The sequence below is a fragment of the Notamacropus eugenii genome, chromosome 6, assembly GCF_028372415.1.
Source record: "Notamacropus eugenii isolate mMacEug1 chromosome 6, mMacEug1.pri_v2, whole genome shotgun sequence".
In the NCBI taxonomy this organism is placed as follows: Eukaryota; Metazoa; Chordata; class Mammalia; order Diprotodontia; family Macropodidae; genus Notamacropus; species Notamacropus eugenii.
The window spans coordinates 147223440-147245967 of NC_092877.1; the positions used below are offsets into that span (position 1 = coordinate 147223440).

Genomic DNA, 22528 nt, shown 5'->3' on the forward strand with positions numbered 1-22528 from the left:
AAGAAAGTATGGGAGACTACAGGTATCGGGCTGCCTATCAAACTGAAGATCTCAGAACCATTGTGCTGACCTCATTGCTGTATGCCTATGAAATCTAGAAATCTATCAGTGCCAGGCCAGGAAATGGAATTGCTTCCATCTGAATTGTCTTAGGAAGATTCTGAAGATCACCTGGCAAGATAAGGTACAAGGCATTGAGGTCCTTTCTTGAGCTGAATTGCCAAACAGTCAAACTCTACTGCAGAGAACACAACTCCAATGGATTGACCACATGGTTCACATGCCAAATGTATGTTTGCCTATCTTACAGAGAACTCACACAAGATAGGCACTTGCAAAGAGGTCAGAAGAAGGGATAAAAGGACACTCTCAAGGTCTTGCTGAAGAACTTTTATATTCAGTTGTGAGATATTTGAGATACTAGCAAAGGACCATCTATCATGGCATGCCCACATCAAAGAAAGAATTATACTCTGTGAGCAAAGCAGAATAAAAGTAGCTCAAAAGAAATGTGAGATGTGCAAATTTGGAGACATTTCCAACCTGACTGTTCATGCAGATGTTTTGTGCCCAGCAAGTTAGAGCCTTCTAGGCTCATATTGATCAGAATAGGCACAGTTCAACACACTGTACCTTGACCTAAACATCATGACATTGCTTAGGAAAGACGAACAACAATCTCTTGCTAGTTGTTCCTTCTCTCTCACACTGGTCAAGGACAAGAAATCAGTCTACTTCTCCCCCCAGCCTAGCCCCATTGTCCCCTTACACCATCCCTCTGATGTCATCACTCTACAAGCTCACCTCCTTTGAGGATCCATTTCTATCACTCAGTCCAGATTCCTGTCTGGCTTGTCATCAACTTCCAGGTTACTTTCCCTCTTTTCTAAAGAGTTTGACACCTAGTTCACACTCTTCTGACAGTAACCTTGTTTTTATTCTTTAGAGATTCAGCACATGAGTTGATATCAGCTAGAACACGCTGGCCTCCCAGTTCACTATCCTCTTCAACCTCATGATCTGTAGCTTTCCTCCGCCACAGCCAGCCAAAGGACTGCTCATACTGTTGTTTTCATCATCAATCAAAACTACTCTATCATCTCAAGTCTCTGAAATTCCCATCTTTCATCATGTCTTCTGCTTTTCCACAGCACCGGCACACCACCCACTTCTCAGATTATCTCCTCATCACGTTGCCTCCACTGGATACCGTTCTCATCTTTCCCCCACCACAAGCTTGCACTTCACCTCTGCTTGCCAGGTCCCACATGTAATGCTTCACATGACTGTGTCAGGAATCGGGCCTCCAAGGCACTTCTGAAACATCTCCATACCACATAAGTACTAGCTCTCTTTGTTTTCCAGATCTACTTTATGTGCTGCCCTCTTCCATTAGAATAAAACTTTTTTAAAGACAAGAACAACACGCTCACTTTTATCTGCAGCTCCATCACTGAGCACATAGCTTGGCACTTAGTGAGTGCTTAATAAATGTGTCAGCTACTAATGTATCTATTCTTCCTTCTTACAATGACCTCCATTGTCTCCAGCCACCAAACAGTCTTCCTAAGGCACAGATAGAATTACCTTTTAGTGGTTCCCTATAGTCTCCAAGATAAAATACAAATTCCTCAGGCTAACTTTTGACCCTATCTGCACAACCTGCCTCTCACCTACCTGTCCAGACATTTGTAACCTGACTTCCCATTAAATAAGATATTGTTTGTAAAACACTTAGCACAGTGCTTAGGACATAGAAGATACTTAATAAATGTTTCTTCTTCTTCCTTCACCCCTCCACATACCCTATGTTCCAGCCAAACAGAACTACTTATATTTCCCCAAGCTCAGCATTTCTTATCCCACTTTCAGCATTTGGCACAGGCTGGATGCAGTGACTGGGATGGACTCTCTTCTCTCAGCCTCTTGGAATCATTTTTCCCACTCAAGTCTCAGCCCAGGTGCCAGACTCCTTTTTAAGGTTCTCATTTATGAATCTTGTCCTTTCTCAAACTATGATGTACTTCAGTTATCTGTACCACTTTAGTACCCAAAGGGAGAGCAGAGACTATTTCATTCTCAATTTGCCCCCCAACTGGCCCCCAACCCAGCTAATATCAATGCCTTGCCCATACAGGGGACTTAGTAGATGTTTGTTGAATTGAATCAGGAAAATTAGGAAGGTTAGCAATACTGTTTTTGCTAATACAGTCAATTATTGTCATATAGCAATCTCCCACAAAATCCTTTAAAGCAATCTAATAGGTGATTTTGGAACCACAGCCTAATCCCTGAAAAATCTACAAAGATTCAAGATGATTTAGCTCTACTCAAATCCCGGGTAAAAACTAAGGTTAAAGATTAGTGAGAAAAGTATTTAATTACACTAAGTTCTTCTATTTCTTTAAAGATTATTTTAAGCACAGAGTCTTTAATATGTATAATTAGCAGTTTTACATATAAAGCTCCTATTATGATTTTAAGGTATAATTGCAATGCAAAATCATGGTGATTCAGTTAACCATGGCTATGGAAACCTCAACTACTCAGATCATATTTCCGTTCTCCAATAGGAACTTAGCTAAATTGCATACAGAGTATCTAGGAGGAAAGAACTTGACCATACTAGACATAAAATCTATAATGTGATAGAGACCATCAATTAATCAATCAATAAGTACTTATTTAGGGCTTACTATGTTCCAGGCACTTCAGTAAAAACAAATGGGATTGGCAAAATGAACTACAGGTTAATTTTTTTTCTTATTCAAATAGATTCTTGATTATTCCTGTAATGATCGAGGCCTTGTCATACTTTGGGTCATTTTATTTCTTATTAGCAATTTTCCTGCTTATCCATATTGCTAACGAAAGATTGGGTGTGTTGAGGACAACCAACTTTCTGGTTTTAATCAGTAGTCTAGATCTTCTGCACAATCTAATTATCCATGATATTTCTGTTCCCTCTTAATACTAATAATTTGAAATTGGCTATATTAATAAATTATTTCACAGATGCTCTATCTTCTTCTTCCCACACACCAAAATATCACATTCAACAAAATTTGGTTCCTGTGAGAAACATAATACCTTATGACTTTAGTAGAAATTATGAGTTAACTGAGGATAAAAATTAAGTCTACTTCAGCCAAATGCAACTTCTCCTGAACATGCCTTCTGCTTTTCCACCTCCACACATTGGCTCATGCTGGAATTCCCTCCCCACTCTCTGCAGCTGGCTTTGTGAAGCCTTTTCTAGCTACCTTCAAAGAGAATTTTCTGCCCAGTGAACTTCTTTGGCATGCAGGCCCCACCACTGTTATTCACTTACCTAGAAATATGTATTAACCTGGAACTGTCCATTAAATTCAGCAAATCTTTTCCAACAAGTGTCTGCCATGGCAAATCGTTTATTGTCCCTGTACACACAAATGTGTAAGGATACAAAGATGAGAATGAGACAATCCCTGACCTTAAGAGACCTCCCTCCTATTGAGAAGATATGATGTGGATGAGTAAAAACAAGTTTCTACGAGGAGTGAAAGAGAATGTCTGAGGCTATAGAGGGAAGTCTTCCCAAGAGAGGAGGGATAGACCTGTCAAATGCTTCACAAATTTCCTAGTAGATGCCACACTAATCTTCTCTGTCTTGTTCCCATTTCAGGAGAGGTACAATGATATGTTTATGTCTTTTCTCCACCATTTGAATAGAGGTGAGGACTGTGTCTTACACTTTGTTTTTTCCCCTAGCACCTTATATGCAGTAGGTTTTCAATAAATATTTGATTGACCATTCAACTACAAAAACCATATATCTCAAGCTGGAATGCCACACTGCCTTGCCTTTAATATCTAACTTGCAGGACGAAGTTTCTCTCCTTGGATGCCTTTCCACTATTTGTGTTGCTTCCCCTCATAAAATGTAAGCTCTTTGAGAGTAAGGAATGAATTTATATGCCTAGTACTTCACTTAGTGTTTAACATATAACAAAAGCTTAATACTTTTTCACTCATGCATGCATGAATACATATAAGTGAATTTATTCATCTGCAGTACCCATCTAGGCTCCCTCTTCCAACCCTCACCCATACAAGCAGATTGGATCTCCAGAGTGACTAACTAAAGTTTTCTGTAAATCTCAGTTTACAGAACTAAACCTCAGTTTTCTAAGAGTAAACCTTAAGGATTATGGCTTCTTGCTATCTCCCAATATCATTCAACAACCAGTTTGCCTCAATTGGTTTTTAAAAAAGGTTATTTACTCAAAAGGTATAGAAAGGAGAGAAGTAATAAAATATCCCCCAAACCACAGGTGTATCCTCCCCATGCACCTACTCAGTTGTAGAGTAAAATCAAATTTAAAGTGGTTGATAAAAACATTTCCTAAAACCTGAGAGTTCACAGTCCCTGCTGCAAATGCACAAGATCTTTGAAGTATTGAGGCATATGTGTAGGGACTACGAGGTATCTCAGATCTCTTTGTCCTGGTACTCCTCTCCTCCCTTTGAAGAGTTGTCACCAAGTTCACTTATGGGAATAACATCAGTGATAGATGTCATTCCCTGAACACCTTGCCCAGCTTCCTGTAAGATACAACATCTCAGCTAACAGGACCATCTACTACTGGGTCAAGGAGGTCACTCCTCAGGGTCCACTATTCACCAAGACTTGGCTCTGCTGTTACTCAGACAGGTGTAACTGTAATGTGATGTTAGTGAGAGTTAAAGATCTTCCCTACCCATTAATAGGCCTCTGGTGGAGCCCATTTAGGGAATCTTGATTGGGCGAGGCTTATGTTATAGGAAGACTCATACCTTTCGTTAATTGTTAACAAGGCACTGGGTCATGAATGCAGTGATGCTGTCTGGCTCTGAAAAGTAATACTCTCAAGTGAGGTTTTGCTTTGGGGCTTACTCTTTGGAAGAAGGTTCATGTGCCAGATGAGACTCTGGAGAACTTATAAGCACCTGGCTCCTCCCCAGCTTTGAAAACCCAGGTGTTGATGCTTCTCTCTCTGGTCACTATGTATGTATGTAATGGTCATACAATTGGATCTGTCTGTGGATCTGTGATGTATGTATGGCTTGTAGTCAGACAGTTAGAAGCACTGTCTGCTGATCTTTATTTCTCTGCTTGTATTTTCTCTGTTGGCAAATGTGATTAAAGAAGATTGATGGCCCCTCAAAAGTTGCTTCCTTTCAGAAAAGCAGATCTAAGAACCTGTGCTAGGAGGCCATCCTGGATGTGTCAGGGTGCTTGCTGTCACCTGTTTCATTCTTTCTCCAGACACTCATCAAAGATCAGGAGAAAACCATATGCAAAAGCGCCAAGTACCTATACTCAGGAATACATGGAGGTCAAGTGGGGAGATAAAGAAATAGCTGCAGTCTCTCACATGACCCAGAGGCTTCCCTCACTTGAAAACCACTAGGGAAGATAAGAAGAGATCATGTGTTTGAACCCTCCGTTTCTACCCTCGGGTTTGATTCAGTTTCTTCCACATCATTAGTTCTTCCAGATTCCTCGCCAACTACAAGACTCTTCTTCATTCCACAGCATGAGACCTTCAGTTGCACAAAGGTGAAAGAAGACTCACTAAGTCTCCACATGTCAGACTGAAACCAGACATAAACTACTGCCATGCTCTGAGGGCTGGACCTTCATTGACTAGTCCCTGCACTTCACATGACAACATGCATGGTACTCAAGAGCACCAAGTGCTTGGGAAAGGAAAAAATCTATAAATCAAACCAAAGGAGGCAGAAAGGATAAAAACCAAGATCCAAGTCACTCTATTGAAGGCCCAAGTTTTCAATGGTCTATAGCAGATGTGTCACACTCACAGACCACAAAACTCCCCAATATAGCCAAAATCAGATTAAAATGTAATTTAACAAAATAAATGAAAACACAGTAAATATAAATGATGCTAATTTGTGGTTTCCTAAGTCAATATGTAGTTTCTTATTTCAGTTTGACCCTGCTGCTCTCTAGGGTTCAATATGTTCTCCCATGGGTGTGGTCTCTGGAGGCTAGGATTCATATCAGAGGATGAGATGTAATGCCAAGGTTACAACTACTAAGAGGATGTAGTCCTAAGGAAATCCCATGACCAAGCACAAAACAAGTTCAGTGGAGACACATCCTCTATGGTACCAACCTGCGCGGTACAAACCTGATCATGTCATATACCTGCTCAAGGAGTTCCTATGACTCAATTGCCACAAAGACAAAATCCAAACCTGTCTATTTAGCATGTAAACCCCTGCAGGATCTGACTCATTTTTGTTTTACTATCCCTAATGCCAAGTGTAATCTGATGTGTAATGGGTACTTAATAAATACTTAAGATATCAGGATTAACAATGGATTGAAGAGGAAGAAGCTAGAGGCAGGGACAACAATTAGGAGACAATTATCACAATCTAGGCAACACACAGAGAGGTTTTGAACTAGAATGGCAGTAATGTCAAAAGAAAAGAGACAGATGCAAGAGAGTGAGTAAAAATAAATAATTTGGGTACTAATAGAGTAAAGGAAAGTTATAAATAATGAGTTAAAGCTGACAGTGAGGATGGGGCTTAGTGACTAGGGCTAGCAGCAGAGGAAGCGATGTGGTGCAATGGAAATAATGCTGGATTTAGAGTCAGAAGAACTGGGTTCTTGCCTTACTCCCCTACTTTCTTTTGGTATGACTGGGCAAATTATTTGATCTCTATAGACCTCAGCTTCCTCCTATGGATGAGGTCATCTTTAAGCTCTAAACTTAATAATGGCATGATCTACTATACCTTTTCAAATTAATTTTGTTTTACTCCCCCACATACTCTACCTACTAGAATAATAACTTCCCAGAATTCAACTTTCTTTTTTCACTTTTTGTGTCTGTACAAGTAGATTCCATGCTAAGAATGCACTACAACTTCCTCTTCACCTGTCTGACTCCTTTATAAGACAGCTAAATAGCACAGTGGATAGAGCACAGGACTTGAAGTCATACAGACCTGAATTCAAATCTTACCTTGGACATTTACTAGCTATGTTACCCTGGGCAAGTCACTTAACCTTTGCCCATCTCAACTTACTCATCTGTAAAATGGGAATATTGATCGTACCTATAGCCAAGATTTGTTGTGAGGTTAAAATGTGATCATTTATAAAGCACTTTGCAAATCTCAAAGCACTATACAAATGCTGGCTATTGTTGCTTTCATTTTTCTATCATCTTCTTTCAAGGCTCGGCTCTGGTGCTACCTTTTCCTGGAAGCTTTTTCATCTTCTTTCCACCTCCTACCCACCTACCGTCTTCCAGAAACTTTTGTTCCATGTTGTTTTTGTCTTTGTATACTTAATGCCTCACACAGTTCCTAGAACACAGTCTTTGTTCTTGTTAAGATGTGCAACTGTGTCCCAGTCTTTGTGACCCTCCATGGACCATATTCTCCATGGTGTTATATTGACAGAGACTGGAGTATTTTGCCATTTCCTTCTCCAGTAGATTAAGGCAAATAGAAGTTAAATGACTTGCTCAGGGTCACATGACTAGTATGCCCATTTTACACAGACAGAAACTGAGGCAGAGAGAGCTTAAGTGATTTGTCCAAGCTTGTGTAACTAGCAAAGGTCTGAGGCTGATCTTCCTGACTCCAGGACTAGAGCTCTATCCATTGAACCATCTCTTGAACATAGTAGGTCCTTAATAAATGGTTATTGAATTGACTATGTCCTGACTCCCTGCTCTCTGAAGTTCAGCATTGACTATGTCAGATACTGATGATCTGGTACTTTTTTTGTGTGTGTAATCCTAATGCCCACGAAATCTCAGTCTCAAAGAGTGACTCCCATCCTTCCCCTATCCCCAGCAGAACAGCTTCTCTCCTGACTACAATGACCAATCATCTAGTTTTTAAAATATTTTCCAGAGACTCAAGACTCCTGCAGAATAGCAATTTTTTAATGACATAAAGCTGACATTTGGATTATGACTGAACATAAGGTAAATTACAACTCTGCAAAATGTAACCTGCAGATCACTTTGTCTCAGGAGACAGGCTTATTACATCATTGGCAAATGCTCTAAAGTATTTCTGTCTATGCTTTTACCAAGGCAGATTAAACAATCTGTTGATAGTAATCATGTAACTGTGGGATCTTAGAACTGGGAGCAACCCAACAAGTCCTCTAGTGGTCTGACCCATTCCCACTGCAAGCTTCATCGCTGACCACTTTCAAAAATAATCTTCAGAACATCCACAGTCTTATTTACCTGATCTGTTATTGGTTGTTTTATCTCTCCTCCCCAGCTTCATGAATGCATACATATTGTCCTCACTTCTCTTTTATTAAATTTCCCTGTCTTTTCTTTGCTTCTGTTTTCCTTTGTGGATTCTTAACGCCTAACCACATTTTGTCCTTCTCCATGATTTCCATTCAAGTCTAGGCCACTTTGGGGGCCTCAGTTTCCTTAATTCAGTTACACTATTGCTTAATCTGGCCTCCCTCTTTTTTTTTCTTCATAAGGGCACTGTTGCATTATGAATGTCTTTGTAAGGCAGGAAAAAAAATACTGAGACACACTAAGCCAGTCAGAGTGCCCTTGATGTACCTTGCAGAAATGATGGGACTTTACTTTTTCAGCATCAGGTACTAATCTAAAGCTGCCAAGTAGAAGAAATGGAAAAAAATTGAGAAGTGAAATTAAATGAAGAAGCTGAGACAGTCTTCATTCCTTTCAATGCAACTCCAACTATACTATTTATTCTGTACCAGGTTATTAATCCCAAGAGAAACATTTTTTAAAGCCATGCACTATAAATGTCATATGTAAATCTCCCAACTAGTGCTTCAAAAAATCTCTGAAATTCAAAAACAATTCATGGTTTTTTCCTCACAAATAAAGAGTAAAGAACTCATGTCCTACAGATACTGATAATAGAAAAACTACCTCTATACTGATATTGAAATAAGTTAGAGAGCAAAGGGACAATGTAATAGAAAAAATCCTGTGTTCTAATACTCACTCAGAGATAGAAGGAAACCAATCCTCTCATCTCTCACATGAAATTCACTGAAAAAAATTAAAAAGAGAAAAAATATACATTCCACTTCCTAATTATTTTCAAAACAATTATATCTCAGCCACTAACTGAAAGATACATTGAAGTCTAAGCTTAGAATCCTGAAAATGAGAAATTCATAACCTTGGCACAAGTTCAAATATTGTGCTCTGCTCTGATGCACTGTTGGTCCAACCAGCCTGGAAATCATTGTAGTAAATCACTGATACCAGTCCAGGAAGACTGAACTCAAAGAAACTTCTGTGTAAGAGAAGAAGTTCTATATATGCTGAATTGCCATTTTATCAGTGCTCTGTCTGGTAATGCTACTGGTCTTGAAGGGCTCTTAATTTAAAATAAAGTCAGGTCTCCCTTTTGGGCCCTAAAAATTAGCTCCAAATCATTATTACAGAATCAACCAACATGGCAACACTAGTTAATGGCCTCCTGGCACAATCTAACTCCTCATTTTTGTTTGCTCAAGTAGAAACGCACCAGACAGCCTGTGAATAGATAAAAAACAGTGCTTTAGAAACGACACTCAAGAGGCTTGGTTTTCAGGGTTGATAATACAGGTAATTAGTATGACATTCAAGAACTAATATTTCTAAGGGCTGCTAAATCCCACTTTATGGTCAAAAGCAAACAACCCTGGCTTTGGGGTTGTAGCAGTGAAGGGGGTCATCACTGAAATCTGTCATGTTGCTGAAACATCCTCAGTTCCTCCAGCTGTTTTTGCTAACTCATGTTTAAAACATTCTTATACATGAAATGTTTGAAATAAACATCTTGTATATATATCCACTGTATTTCCCAATGGACTTAGCTTAGTACAAATATGAGGGGGTCATAAAACCAGGAAATCCATTTCCATGGCCCCAGTTCAGTTGGTGAGTAATTGAATAGATCCATTGTATAGTTGTCATAAATTAATTTCAGCTTAAAGTCATGAAATACTTTACCTCTTGGAAAGCATTAGAGAATGAAAAAAAAAAATGGTTTTTTCCCCCTTCAGCAAAGAAAGGATGTTCTGTGATCACAACAGTTATTACCTTCATCTATCTAAACTATAAACCTATCTTCTAGACTGCTTAGGAAAATTTGGAGGTCCTTTGAAGCTCAGCCATCCGAAGACTAAAGCAACTTTCTCTCTCATTGGTTTAAAGTACATTTCAGAACACTAGAAGAGTGTTCCAGGATATTAAATTAGAAGGATGACAGATGAACTCTTCTTAACTGCCACACCGTAATTTTTGAAATAAAATCACAGAATCACAAAATTTCAGAGTTGGAAGAAACCTCATTGTCCATCTAGTCCAACCCATGCCTTGAAAAGAATCTCATCTGCAACATACATTAAAGAAGACAGCCCCCTCCCCAATGACAGAAGACCCTCTGTGTCCTGCGGCAGCTTTAATTGTTTGTTTCTGGTTTTGTTTTTATCGAACATGAGCCCAAGTTTGCCTCTTTGTCACATTCAACTGTTGTTCCTAGCTTTGTCCTCTGGAGCACTTAATGCAATGGTTGTTACATAGTGAGTGCTTAGTAAATGTTTATTGTTGACTTGATTGGATTAAATAACCTCAGGTCTTTCAAGTGATCTTCAAATACCAGGGACTCAAGACCCTTCACCTTTCTGGTTACCCTCATCTGAAAGCTCTCCATCTCACTAATATCCTTCTTAAAATACAGTGTCCAGCATAGAATGCATCACTCAAAACAAAGTCAAGTTCAAGTCATGTCATTATTTCTCTGATGGCGTGGTCTTCTTCAGTAATGAAGGACAAACACACACACATACACACACACACACACACACACACACACACACACACAATACTCCAAACATGGCCAGAGAAGGGTAGAGTAGTGTAGAACAGTAACCTCCTCATTTCTAGAAGCTCTGCTTCTCTTGAAATTCATTCCAAAAATACTTATACAAAACAAACAATTGTACTGGTCTCTAAAACTTTCCCATATCTTTACTTTTATACATATGAGAGAGGTGAGATAGCTATTTTTTGTTCATTACTGAATATTCACCATGAGCTGATAACAGTGAAGAACCTAGGGATCATATGTACATACTCTATTCTCAATAGCTTTGCATTCTAAAGCGCATATCAAATTAGTGGAATTTTCAATTTTTATTAACATTTTTTAACTTCTCCATCACATGGACTCAGCAAGCAACCAATATTACTGCACAATCTCCAGGGTAGACAGTAGCACAGTATGATTTCCATTAAGTAAGTCCAAAACTAAGTGCAGTATCAGGCAAGACATTGAGCTCAACATATGATTGTATTACCTGCAGTCTGGATACTGTGCTACAGATCTAATTTCCCCACTATCAACAAACAAATATTTACTTCTGGCTCACAAGGACTTAGCACTGTACATGAATCTACCTTCATCAGTCTTTCTGGAGTTTCACTGGGACAGTCACAATTAAAATAGAATGATTTTCAGTAAGCTGTTTCAATAGCATAGCTAGTGTAGCAATGACTTACCAAGTCAAGCAACAAAAAGGAAGCTACTTCTTTGAAAATGGGGCCATTTTATGAGTTATGTTTTACAAAGCCTATGCTTTAGGATGCTATTGATTTCCCCCTAGTCTAAGCACTTTGCAAGAAAGGAAACAGGATGCAACTAAGTTGCAAAGAACTTTGCCTCTCAAACAGAGGAGCCACTCAGTTGGGGCTATTAGACTTTATGCTGCACCTTGGATTAAATCTCAAGAAGGTCTCTTAAAAAGTGGAGGAAACCCAAAGGAAGGAAATCAGGATGACAAACTCAAGACTGGAAGCATCAGCTGAAGAAACTGGAGATATTTACGCTAGAGAAGAGAAGAGTGAAGAGGGATCAGATCAGATTGAGAGCTAAGAGGGACCTCAGTTGTCATGTAGTCCAATAGCTTCATTTTACAGGTGAGGAAACTGAACCACACAGAAGTTAAGTGATTGTCCTGAAATCACATAAGCATTAGAACCCACCTCCAGAGCAATCAGTCTCTCCAGTGTACTATAATGTACTATATCACTTTTCTCTTCTAGATTTGTTTAGTTTGGTACCAGAAGACAGAACAAGAAAGAAAGGGGCAGGCATGGCAGAGACAAGTTTGGATTTGAGGCAAGGAAAAACTTTCTAGCAATTAGAACTCCCCACCAGTCTTGTGTGTTCATGACCATGCCATCAGAGAAATGATGACATGACTTGTTCTTGAATTTGTTTTGAGTGAGGGAGGGCTGTGCAGGTCATCAGCCTCAGTTCTCCTTCAGAGCCATCTGAATCCAGTGACCAGATATTCATCAGGATGACTGGAGATGACTCAGGATGCACTGGGAGACCTTGGCCCCTTTAGGCCAAGGTCTTTGCAGGTACTCACTTAGGGTGAGGTAAAGCCCATCCTTTGAATAGGTCTGTTTAAGAAGTAGCCAGGGCATGGTCCCTTTAATGAGGCAAAGAAAAAGAAAGACATCAGGCTTGGAAGGAAACAGAAACAGTTACTATTGATAATCACTCTGAAGTCAGGAGGGTTCAGAAGAGAGCCCTTAGGCCCAGTGTTGTCTGAGGTTCAGAGTGCAGTAGGTTCAAGATTTTGGGAAGGGAAAAGGGAAGGGAAGGGAAGGGAAGGAAAGGGAATGAAAACTAGCTAGTAAAACCCAAGTAAACCGGGCATCTTCTGGTCATCCAAATTTATCTTCCTTTGGAGAGGAGAAGGAAGGGGAGAGGGGTGGGACAAACAGGAGAGGAAGAGTTGAGTTACCCAGCTAGCTGGGTCCCCATTCAGGAAGCTGTGTCTATTCACAGGTTCTTGTGTTCATCCTTTGCAGCTGAAGAAGACCATGCCGTCAGAGAAATAAAGACATGACTTACACTTGACTTTGCTTTGAGTGAGGGAGGGCTGTGCAGGTCACCAGCCTCATTTCTCCTCCAGAGCCATCTGAATCCAGTGACCAGTGGAATGGATCCTCAGTAAGTACTGATTCATCCAAGCAGAGGCTCAATGACTGTTTCCAGGGTATGTGACAGAAGGGATTTCTATCATGTATGAGATGAACTAGGTGGCTTCTGAAGTTCCTTCCTGGTATCTGGTACTGTGAGTGGTTGGGTTTTTTTGTTTTCTATTTTATTTGTTTTTGTTTTGGGGAAAGGCTTAAACCTCTTTTTCTTCAACTCACTATTTTCCAGCTTAAAGATTTCTCACTTTTAATATCATAGGGTCATAAATTTGTAGTTGGAAGGACCCTCAAAGTTCATCTAATCCAACCCTTTTGTTTTACAGATGAAGAGACTGAGGCACAGAGAGGGTCTTGTAAATATCATAAATTTAATGGGTAGCAGAGTACTGGGGTTTTTACACTAAATACAAGAAATATTTTTCTCGTTATGCCTCACTGTCCCAGAGTATAAATGTTTTCCTGGTTGAAAAAAAACATTTTCTGTTTAGAACTCAGCACAAAGGAACTATTTGGCACATTTTCCCAAAGAATATGGACCATCAAATGTGGAGTAAAATATGTTCTCCGATGAGAAAACACTTGTGTTCTTGGAAAATATCTATTAACATGAGCAGTAGGGAGGCATATAAGAAAGATGGTATTTTCTATTTGCATTCTTTTGCAAACTAGAAAAGGAATACAAAGTAACCCAAGGCCCAGCATAAAGTCTAACACCCTCAAATTGTGTCAGATATTATAATGAGACTCCTACTCTTGTGAAAAGGAGAGAAAACGCAATTCAAAAGAAAAAGTTTACATTGACCCCAATTCTGCTTCTCTAGGTAAGCATGCATATATGCTTCAGGACATGAAACTATTAAGAACCTATGCAAATGGACATTCTCATAGTTTAAAGCACCTGTGCCCTCATAAGTCACTAACTAAATACCCTTGCTTTCATATTAGATCATTCAATATTTTGCATTGCACTATTCCCATTCCATAATCAAAAAAACAATGTCATGACTGAAGATTGCACATGATATTATAAATAATCATGACAAAAGAGCAATGGAAGGAAGAAGTTGAAATACAAAATTCTGTGAATAAGTGATGGCCTTATTCGCACGGAGGAAGACAGCACAGTTCTAGGAGATATCTGAAACAAAGAGAAGCAAAATCGCAGCTCGAACATGTCCAGGCAGGTACCATGTACCTTATGCCCTCGTTTGAGTCATATTAGGAGCAGCACAATTGGCTCTTGCCAGCTACATGACCAGAAGGAAGCCAGTTAATCTCGAAGTCTTCATTTCTTCCCCTGTAAAATGGAGATAATGCCTATGAAGCCCCTACCCTGAAAGGGTCATTGTGAAAGCTGAAATGAGAGAAGGTATGCAGATGCCTTTGTAAACTTTAAAGTAATGTAGAAAGGTCAGCTATTATTGTGAACGTTGGATAGGTAGGATGGGACCAATTTATGAAAGGACTTGATTGGCAAGATGAGACAGTGTAGATTCTTGAACATAAAAGGCATGTGACAAAAGTGGTGCCAAAGGAAGATTAATTTGTCATCAATGGATTGAAGGAGCTAAAAGCAGAGAAGCAGTTTGAAAACTAGACATAAGCGTTAATACTAAGGTGGCAACTATGGGATCTTTAAAAGGCTACAGATGACTTCATTTTTCTTCTTTGATTGTTTTAGTACAAAGACCCAAGAGTACTCTTTTCAGGATCAGTATTGTGGTAGTGTTACAGGCAATTCAGTGTTATCATGATGTCCTGCTGTAACATCCTGGGAAGCAGAATGCTGAAGGGGGAAGAATCCTACTTCAAATCCTATGTAAGACACAACCTGTATCTCCTTGGACAGGTCGTTTTACCTCCAACATTTACTATCTGCACAGGATGATGCTTTCAATACCAATTTTATGGTATTTGTATGCATTACTCTGTAGCTGTAGCTTAAAGAGCATCATTGTGAAAATTTTGGAGGATCTAGGGGAGGACGTGCATACTAGTACATTGTCAGTAGAGCTGTGAATAGAGCCAACTCTGAAAAATATTTCTGTGCCAGAAATATGACTCAATGTCATATTTTTTTACCACACTGGCAATATCGCCCAAGGATATCAGTCACATTTTATTTACCAAAATCTTCATAAGCAGCACATTTTCTCATAACAACAGCAAAAAACAACCTGGAAGCAAAGTGACTGCTCATTGAATAGACTATTGTACCAAAAGAAAGGCTAGAAATTGGAGAAATTGTTGTGTAGAAACTGATGAAAAGCAAAGGAAACTTACACAAGAAGATATACACAATGGTCATGATAATATAAAGGAAAACAACCCTAAAACACGTCAATAACCGAGTCAATGAGATGATCAATCTTGACTGCAAAAAAGTGATAAGATATACTTCCATCTTTCAGTGGAAGAGTAGATTATATATATAGAAAGAAGCATATATTATCAGGCATGGTTAATGTGCCAGCTGGTCTTCTTAACTGTAAATAATAATAATAATAACTAACATTTATATAGTACGTTCTATGTACCAGGTACTAAGCACCTACTAAGATAGGTGCTATTATTATTCCCATTTTAGAGAAGAGGAAACTAAGGCAAGCAGAGATTAAGCAACTCATCCAAAGCTTCACAAGTGTCTTAGGCTGAATTTGAACTCAGTTTCCTGACTTCAGGCCTAGAGTTCTCTTCAAAGTGCCAATTGGCTGCCCCATTAATTGCTTCTTTATTGGATGGGGGTTTTCCATTGAGGAGTATATAAAAACAGTATCTTAACCTCTCTCCCCTATGAAATTTAGACTAGTTTTTCACTCAAAGGTACTGAGTTCTTTCTCAAAACTTAGGTGATTCAGTGGACTAAGGATTCATTCAGACTGTTACAGTCACTTCCTCATCAACTGAGTACAAAACAACGACTAGTTGGCTTCGAGAGCTCGAACCACAAGTGGCTTCAAGAGCTCTCCCAATCATTGCCTGGTGAATTGTCCATAGGAGCTTCACTCAGCTGACTAAATTTGAAATATCCCCAATGCCTCTCCTTGTTAAATATCCTTCTCTTGCAGTGGCTCAATAGATCTCTCTTGCTAATGTAAAAATATATTTAATATGAATGTATATGCATCACCTATATCAGATTCAATGTCATCTTGGGAAGCAGGGAGGAGAGGGTAGAGGAGAAAATTTAGAACTCGAAATCTTGTGGAAGTGAATGTTGAAAACTAAAAATAAATGAATAAAAGTTTAATAAGGCTTTTAGAAATAAAATAAATAGATCTCTCTTTGTTAACTGCTTATGAGCATCTCATTCCCCCCTAATATCAAAGCTAATCTACTAGAGGACTAGCCTGAATCAGATTCAATCTAGAACAAGGACTTATTGTAACATTTTTTTAAAAAATCAATCAAACATTTTTCTAAACCAGCAGCAATAACAGGAAAAATTAGTTTTGCATAAATAAAAGGAGTACCTTACAGGGAATGATAGAAAACCAAGTCACTGATCAACATGGTATAACTGCTTGACTTCCCCTCAGGCTGTCCATCCTGAACCATGAACATGTTATTCAATTTCAAACAATCCATACTCTTTATTTTTTCCCCATTGCATCCACAACTTTAGTGTCTCCCCACATGCCCAGGAGTGGGTATCTAGGTGCAGTATCCTGACAAGACATAGTACAGATGCCATTAAAAGAATGCTCTATTTTCCCCAAACCACAACAAAATAGGAAAAAATTATCATTCTTGTCAAATGCAAGATCCATTTCCTCTGATGGAAAGAAAAAATTTGTCATTATTCCAGAGCATTTAGAAGTGATGATTTTTTACAACTGATTGGTACAGTTTATGGCATGTTCAACCTTCCAACTCTACGTGAAGTTATATGAGTGGTGAGAGACCTACAAAATCATAAAACTAATAACCTGACCAATAATTTGGTTTTAAAACATGGAAAGTAAAATGCATAACATTTTACTGATTTTGATGCTATCTATACACCCCCCACATATACAATGTAAATAAGAACTGTAAAAACTGATAGTTCAGTGCTCCTCATTTGCATTAATACATTCATTAGCATTTATATGAGGCCTCACTGCCATCCCCCAAAATGTCTTTCCTTTTCATTGACTGCCTTCATGACCATAGTCTACCAAGCAGAAACAAAGCCGCAAACCAAGATCCAAACACACTTCTCTACATCTCCCGTCTGTCTTCAGTGGATATATTCTCTGCCTTCTCTCACTTTTACAAAATGGCTCTCTCTTTAAAACCAAGGTATTTTCTTCTTGCTAAGTATATATATATATACATATATATACATATATATATATATATATATATATATATATATATATATATATATATATACAAACAAAACCATCAAGAAATACGTTTCTACAATTATCATGTCACTGATTTCTAAAATAGAGCCTTGAAGATAAAAGTCATAACTAGCATGGGGTGAAAAGGGTATTGTTTCAAGGGGCTGATATTGAGAGTTAGGGGACAGTTGTTCTCCATTGGACTTAAGGGCTTACTTCCTTCTTATGGAAAGCTTTAGTTGAATAATAATTAGCATTTATCTGGCATTTAAGAATTTGAAAAGTTCATATACATATAAATGTGTATATTTATACACATATAACATATACCTGTATATGTGTGCATATTTAATATTTTTATATATTGTATATATATAATCTCATTTGAGCCTTACAACAACTCTAAGAGGCAAAAATAATGAATATTATTATCCCCTTGTACAGATGAGGTTCAGAGAGCCTCACATTGACCTGCCTAGGGTTATACAGCTACCAAGTGTAAAAGGTAGGATATGAACCCAGATCTTTCTGGCCCCATGTTACCTCACCTTCTCTATACACCCTTCCCTGACCCCTCCAACTCTAAACTTTCTCATTTGATCTCTTGCCTTTCATATCCCTCTTATATTTTTTCTTATTGTCTAATCTGTGTTCTAGAGACAGCAAGTTTATTGCTGGTCATATTTGCATAACAAAGATGGGAAGTTGACTAGGTGAGAAGAAAGCAATGACATTGCCCTCTGAGCTTAATTTTTTTGTGTGCCTCCCCTTCCTCCCAATTATTAGCATGGAAGACCAAAAAAATCTGAAGTTGAAAAACTCTCCCCCACCCTGATCCTAAGACAACTTGTCAACATGTTTCAGTAGTAGTCTGTAAAACAGATCTTGGCTGAGAACAGTTGAGTAATAGGAAATTTAACAGGGAACTATATGAATTTCTAGCTTCAAGTCAGAATGAGCCTGACAGAGATTTAGTCCTTGGTGTCCAGAAAATAAGACCAATTTTGAGAAAAAAGTCCATTCCAGTCAAAGCTCAGAGACAGAGGGATCTCCTTACATGAGAAAGTCATTGAAGGCATCTTTCTTTACAGTTCTGATGACAAGGTATATTAGGGCATTTTGTCCTTCTAAAAGAGCTGAAGCAGAAAATGATCTAGGCATTAAACTAAAAGAAAAAAATGGTGGAATCTATTCTTCCTATTCTTCCTGCACCCTAGCTAAGGAGACCAGATGAAGCAAAAACTGGAAAGAGAGAGACTCTATAACACTGGGAAAGTAGAGGTGCATTTGATAGCAGCAAAAGGACCAGGAAAACAATGTTGAGAAACAACTACCTGAGACCACTAACAAACAGCATTTGGTAGAGATTACACATCTGAAAGAGAATACATATACAGCAAAAACTTCTTGCCACACAAGACTCATGGGGAGCAAGTGTCATTTTTAGTTGCATCTGACTCTTTGTGACCCCATTTAGAATTTTCTTGGTGAAGATATTGGAGTGCTTTGTCATTTCATTCTTCAGCTCATTTTACAGATGAAGAAACTATGACAAATAGGGTTAAGTGACTTGCCAAGGGTCATGCAGCTAGTAAGTGTCTGAGGCCAGAATGGAACTCAGGGAGATGTCTTTTTGACTCCAGGACTGGTGTTTCATCCATTGCACCACCTAGCTTTCCCATATCCCTACTCACTTATATGCTTTATCTCTTCCTGCTATCATAAGGCAAGTACTAGGCATGTATCCACAATATTTAGAACAGTGCTTGGCACATAGTAAGTACAAAATAAATACTTTTCATTTTTTTCATTCATTATTCAGTGTCTTTGACAACTGACTATAAATGAAACTGATTAAACATTGGCCTCCAAAAAGCGGGTAGGAAACCCCTCCTACAGACTTCATACTGTGACTTCTAGATGAATCACTTATGTTTCTTTCAAACTCTGGCTGCCTCATCTTACCCTTTATGCTCACACATATGCCTTTGTTCATAGAGTCAATAATCTAGGTATACACAAAAATTTCACATCCCAAGAACAAAAGAACTCAAACTAAATCATGAAGAATTTGAGATACGAATAAAAATATTAATAAAGTCTAAAAACAAAAATTTCCAACACAAACTCCTCAGGTAAGACTAACATTTGAGGTATCCCACCCCCACACTCGCTCCAGTCTGATTTCACCTCACTCTCCTTGTTATTGGGGTTTTTTTGTCCTTCATTTTTGAAGAGGACCATTATATCATGGAGTTGATGCCATGACATGCAAGAGAACTGGATTTAAGTGAGGGAGGTCGTTGCAAAGTCACCAGCCTCACTTTGTCAGTTACACTAGACAACCAGAAGTTCTCTGATCACAACAGCCTATGTGCCTCAATAGGAACCCTTCCCATGGTCAGAACACATTCTTGCCCCATCTCTACCTGGAAAATTCCTTCTCTTCCTCCAAAATTCAGTTCTGGTGCCACTGCTATCAAATTTTTCCTTGTCTACCCCTCCCACCTGCATGAAAGTGTTCTCTCTCTCTCTCTCTCTCTCTCCTGTGATTTTCCCAAGGAACTTTGCCTGGCTCTTTCCTTAACTTCCATCACACTCTACCTCATACCTTCTATGTGCCCATGTTACTTACTCCCTGGTCTAATACAATCTCCATGAGGAGGGGCAATATCACTTTGACTCTCTCATAATAATTAATTAATTAAATATTAAGAAATATTGAATTAAGTTGGATCGAATTGAATTGGGGTAATTTTTTTTTCCATTTAGAGATTCTTTTAAAAGTTGTCAAAGGACCTGAGCCTTGGGGGCAGAGGGGAAAGTGACAAGCATGTATTAAGTGTCTACTGTGTGCTGGGCACTGTGCTAAATACTTTACAAATATTATTTCTTTTAATCCTTGGAACAACCCTGGGAGGTAGGTGCTATTATTAAATGCATTTTATAGTTGAGAACCTGAGGCAAACAGAGGTTAAGTGACTTGCCCAGGGTCACATAACTAGGAAGTGAGGTCTTCTCGACTGTAGTCAAACCATCCACAGTACCACCCAACTACCTCAAGATAGGTACTACTGGAAAGCGAAAGGGAAAATACCATAAGTCCTAGGGACTTGGTAATTCATTCTCTGTCCTTGGAAGTCTTTAAGTAACTGCTAAATGGCTACTACTTAAATTCAATTCTACTGGGATGTAGTGAGCACCTAGTAAGCTCAAGGCATTGGAGATACACAAACAAAAATGTAATCCTACTCTCAAGAAATTTTTACTCCACTGGGAATTGGAGGGGGCAGAATAAATAATAAGTACATGCGTAAGGATATATAGAGGAAATGCAATATAATTTCAGAGGTTGAAAGAGGAGTATAGAGGAGTATGAATAACTATAGAAGGGGTGAACTGGATAATGTCTCACATTCCTCCCATTCTGTAACTATAGTTCTTCAAGGTTGTGACGTCCTTAGTCTGATAAAAATACCAGTGAGATAGATAGTGGGTATGTTAAATTTATCTGCAAGCATTCCTTAGCCATGTGACAATTTTCTCTGCCTTTTAACTGAGTCCAGGAAAGGAAGATACCCACAACACCTCCAATAAAGGAAGTATTTGGAGAAAGACAAATTAAAAAACACATTTTTCTTTTAATCAGTAGTTCCCTGAGCTTTCAAGAACTTTCTAACTCTCAGAGACTTCCTCAATCACACTTAGAAGGCCTTTTAAAGAATTGGGGATGTTTTATTTTGGAGAACTATATCCTTTTTTTGAGAACTGCAATAACTCAACTGTAGAGCAAGTTTAAAAATTGCAAGGATTTATCTTTATAATTCCCTTCAACCTTCAATATTTACACACTTTATAAAAAAATCCAATCTCTGTAGCTCAAATAAAGAGAGCTGAAAATTAGTTATCAGTGGTTGTTTTCAAAACCTCTTTATCTTTTGACTTAGCGTTTGAGATGAAATATGAAAGAAATAACTCCAGAAGGCACAGGATGTTTGTTTTCACATTTACAAATGCAAAACAATAATTAAAAAAAGAACTATATTGTTCAAGCATTTATGTCACCAGACTCACCTTTTTGATCTTCCTTAACATAAGGCATGTCATAGATAACAGGGCTTGAGAGAAAACTGTGTGGACTTGTTTCAGCAAATGCATCAAAAAATCTGCTTCCAAAATAGAATGTAGAATGTTTAGATGAATAAATACTTCTCCTCTTTTATTCCAACTCTACCACTCCTATCTTAGAGGGTTACACATGGAATGCAGTAACATAACAGCTTAATCAAAACCCCAATAATAGTTATGGATTAGTTCAGGATACTGGGCATCAAAAAATATATGTTTCACTCACTGACCAAATTCAATTTGTATTAACCAGAGGTCAGTCATGAAAGAAAAACATCTCACATCTATCTGAGAGGCATGGAGTGGCAGACAGAAAGCAAATGTGCTCTCCCTTCATAACTTGGTGAGCTTCAACTAGAAGGATAGGAACACTAGAAGTTGTCTCTGAAGAATCCATTGGCACAACAGCTGCCCAGCAAGTGCCTTTTACCCTTCCACTTACACATAATAGCATTATTACTTATTGAAGCTATAGACTGGAGGTGATCACAAAGCCTTTTATCCTACTTGAATATTGCAAGGATCTATGTTTTTATCAGTATAGATAACTCCACTGTGGTAATTTCCTTTGCCAATGTAGATTATAACCCAAAAGCTGAAGGTTTTTAGTAGATAAATCCTATGAAGGTATTTAAGGCATATATAGGTTAAGTGATTTGCCTGTGGTATCATAGCTGGTAAGCGTCTGAAGTACGATTTGAACTGAAGTTTTAATGATTCGAGGAATAGCACCCTCTCCACCATACTGAACTGCCTTGTACATATTAGTTCTTCAATGTTTACTGATTTTGAAATCAAAGTTAGTCTTGTAAAAGTTTACTTGGAGAATCTATATTTCGATCATATGCTACTGAGAACAGGGTTGGGATAGGCTTGCCATAGCTACCAAGAAAAATGCAAAGGTCTCGAGAATAGACATTGCCTTATTTTTGTCTCTGTACCCTAAGCACCTTTGTATATGGCAGAGATTTCATAAGTTTTATCTGAATTGAACTGCAAAAGAATTTATCACCTAGTAGGCAACCTGCTGATAACAAACCATATTGA

At 38.4% G+C, this 22528-nt stretch overlaps 1 protein-coding gene across 2 annotated transcripts in view; it reads right to left on the reverse strand.

Moving 5' to 3' along the window:
* IQCM (IQ motif containing M) overlaps positions 1-22528 on the reverse strand; it is a 522295-nt gene that overhangs the window by 363191 nt on the left and 136576 nt on the right. For both annotated transcript variants that reach the window (XM_072621219.1, XM_072621220.1), the window contains one exon: positions 21428-21519. In XM_072621219.1, the coding sequence (XP_072477320.1) occupies positions 21428-21519 (92 nt within the window). The remainder of the gene's footprint in view (positions 1-21427; positions 21520-22528) is intronic.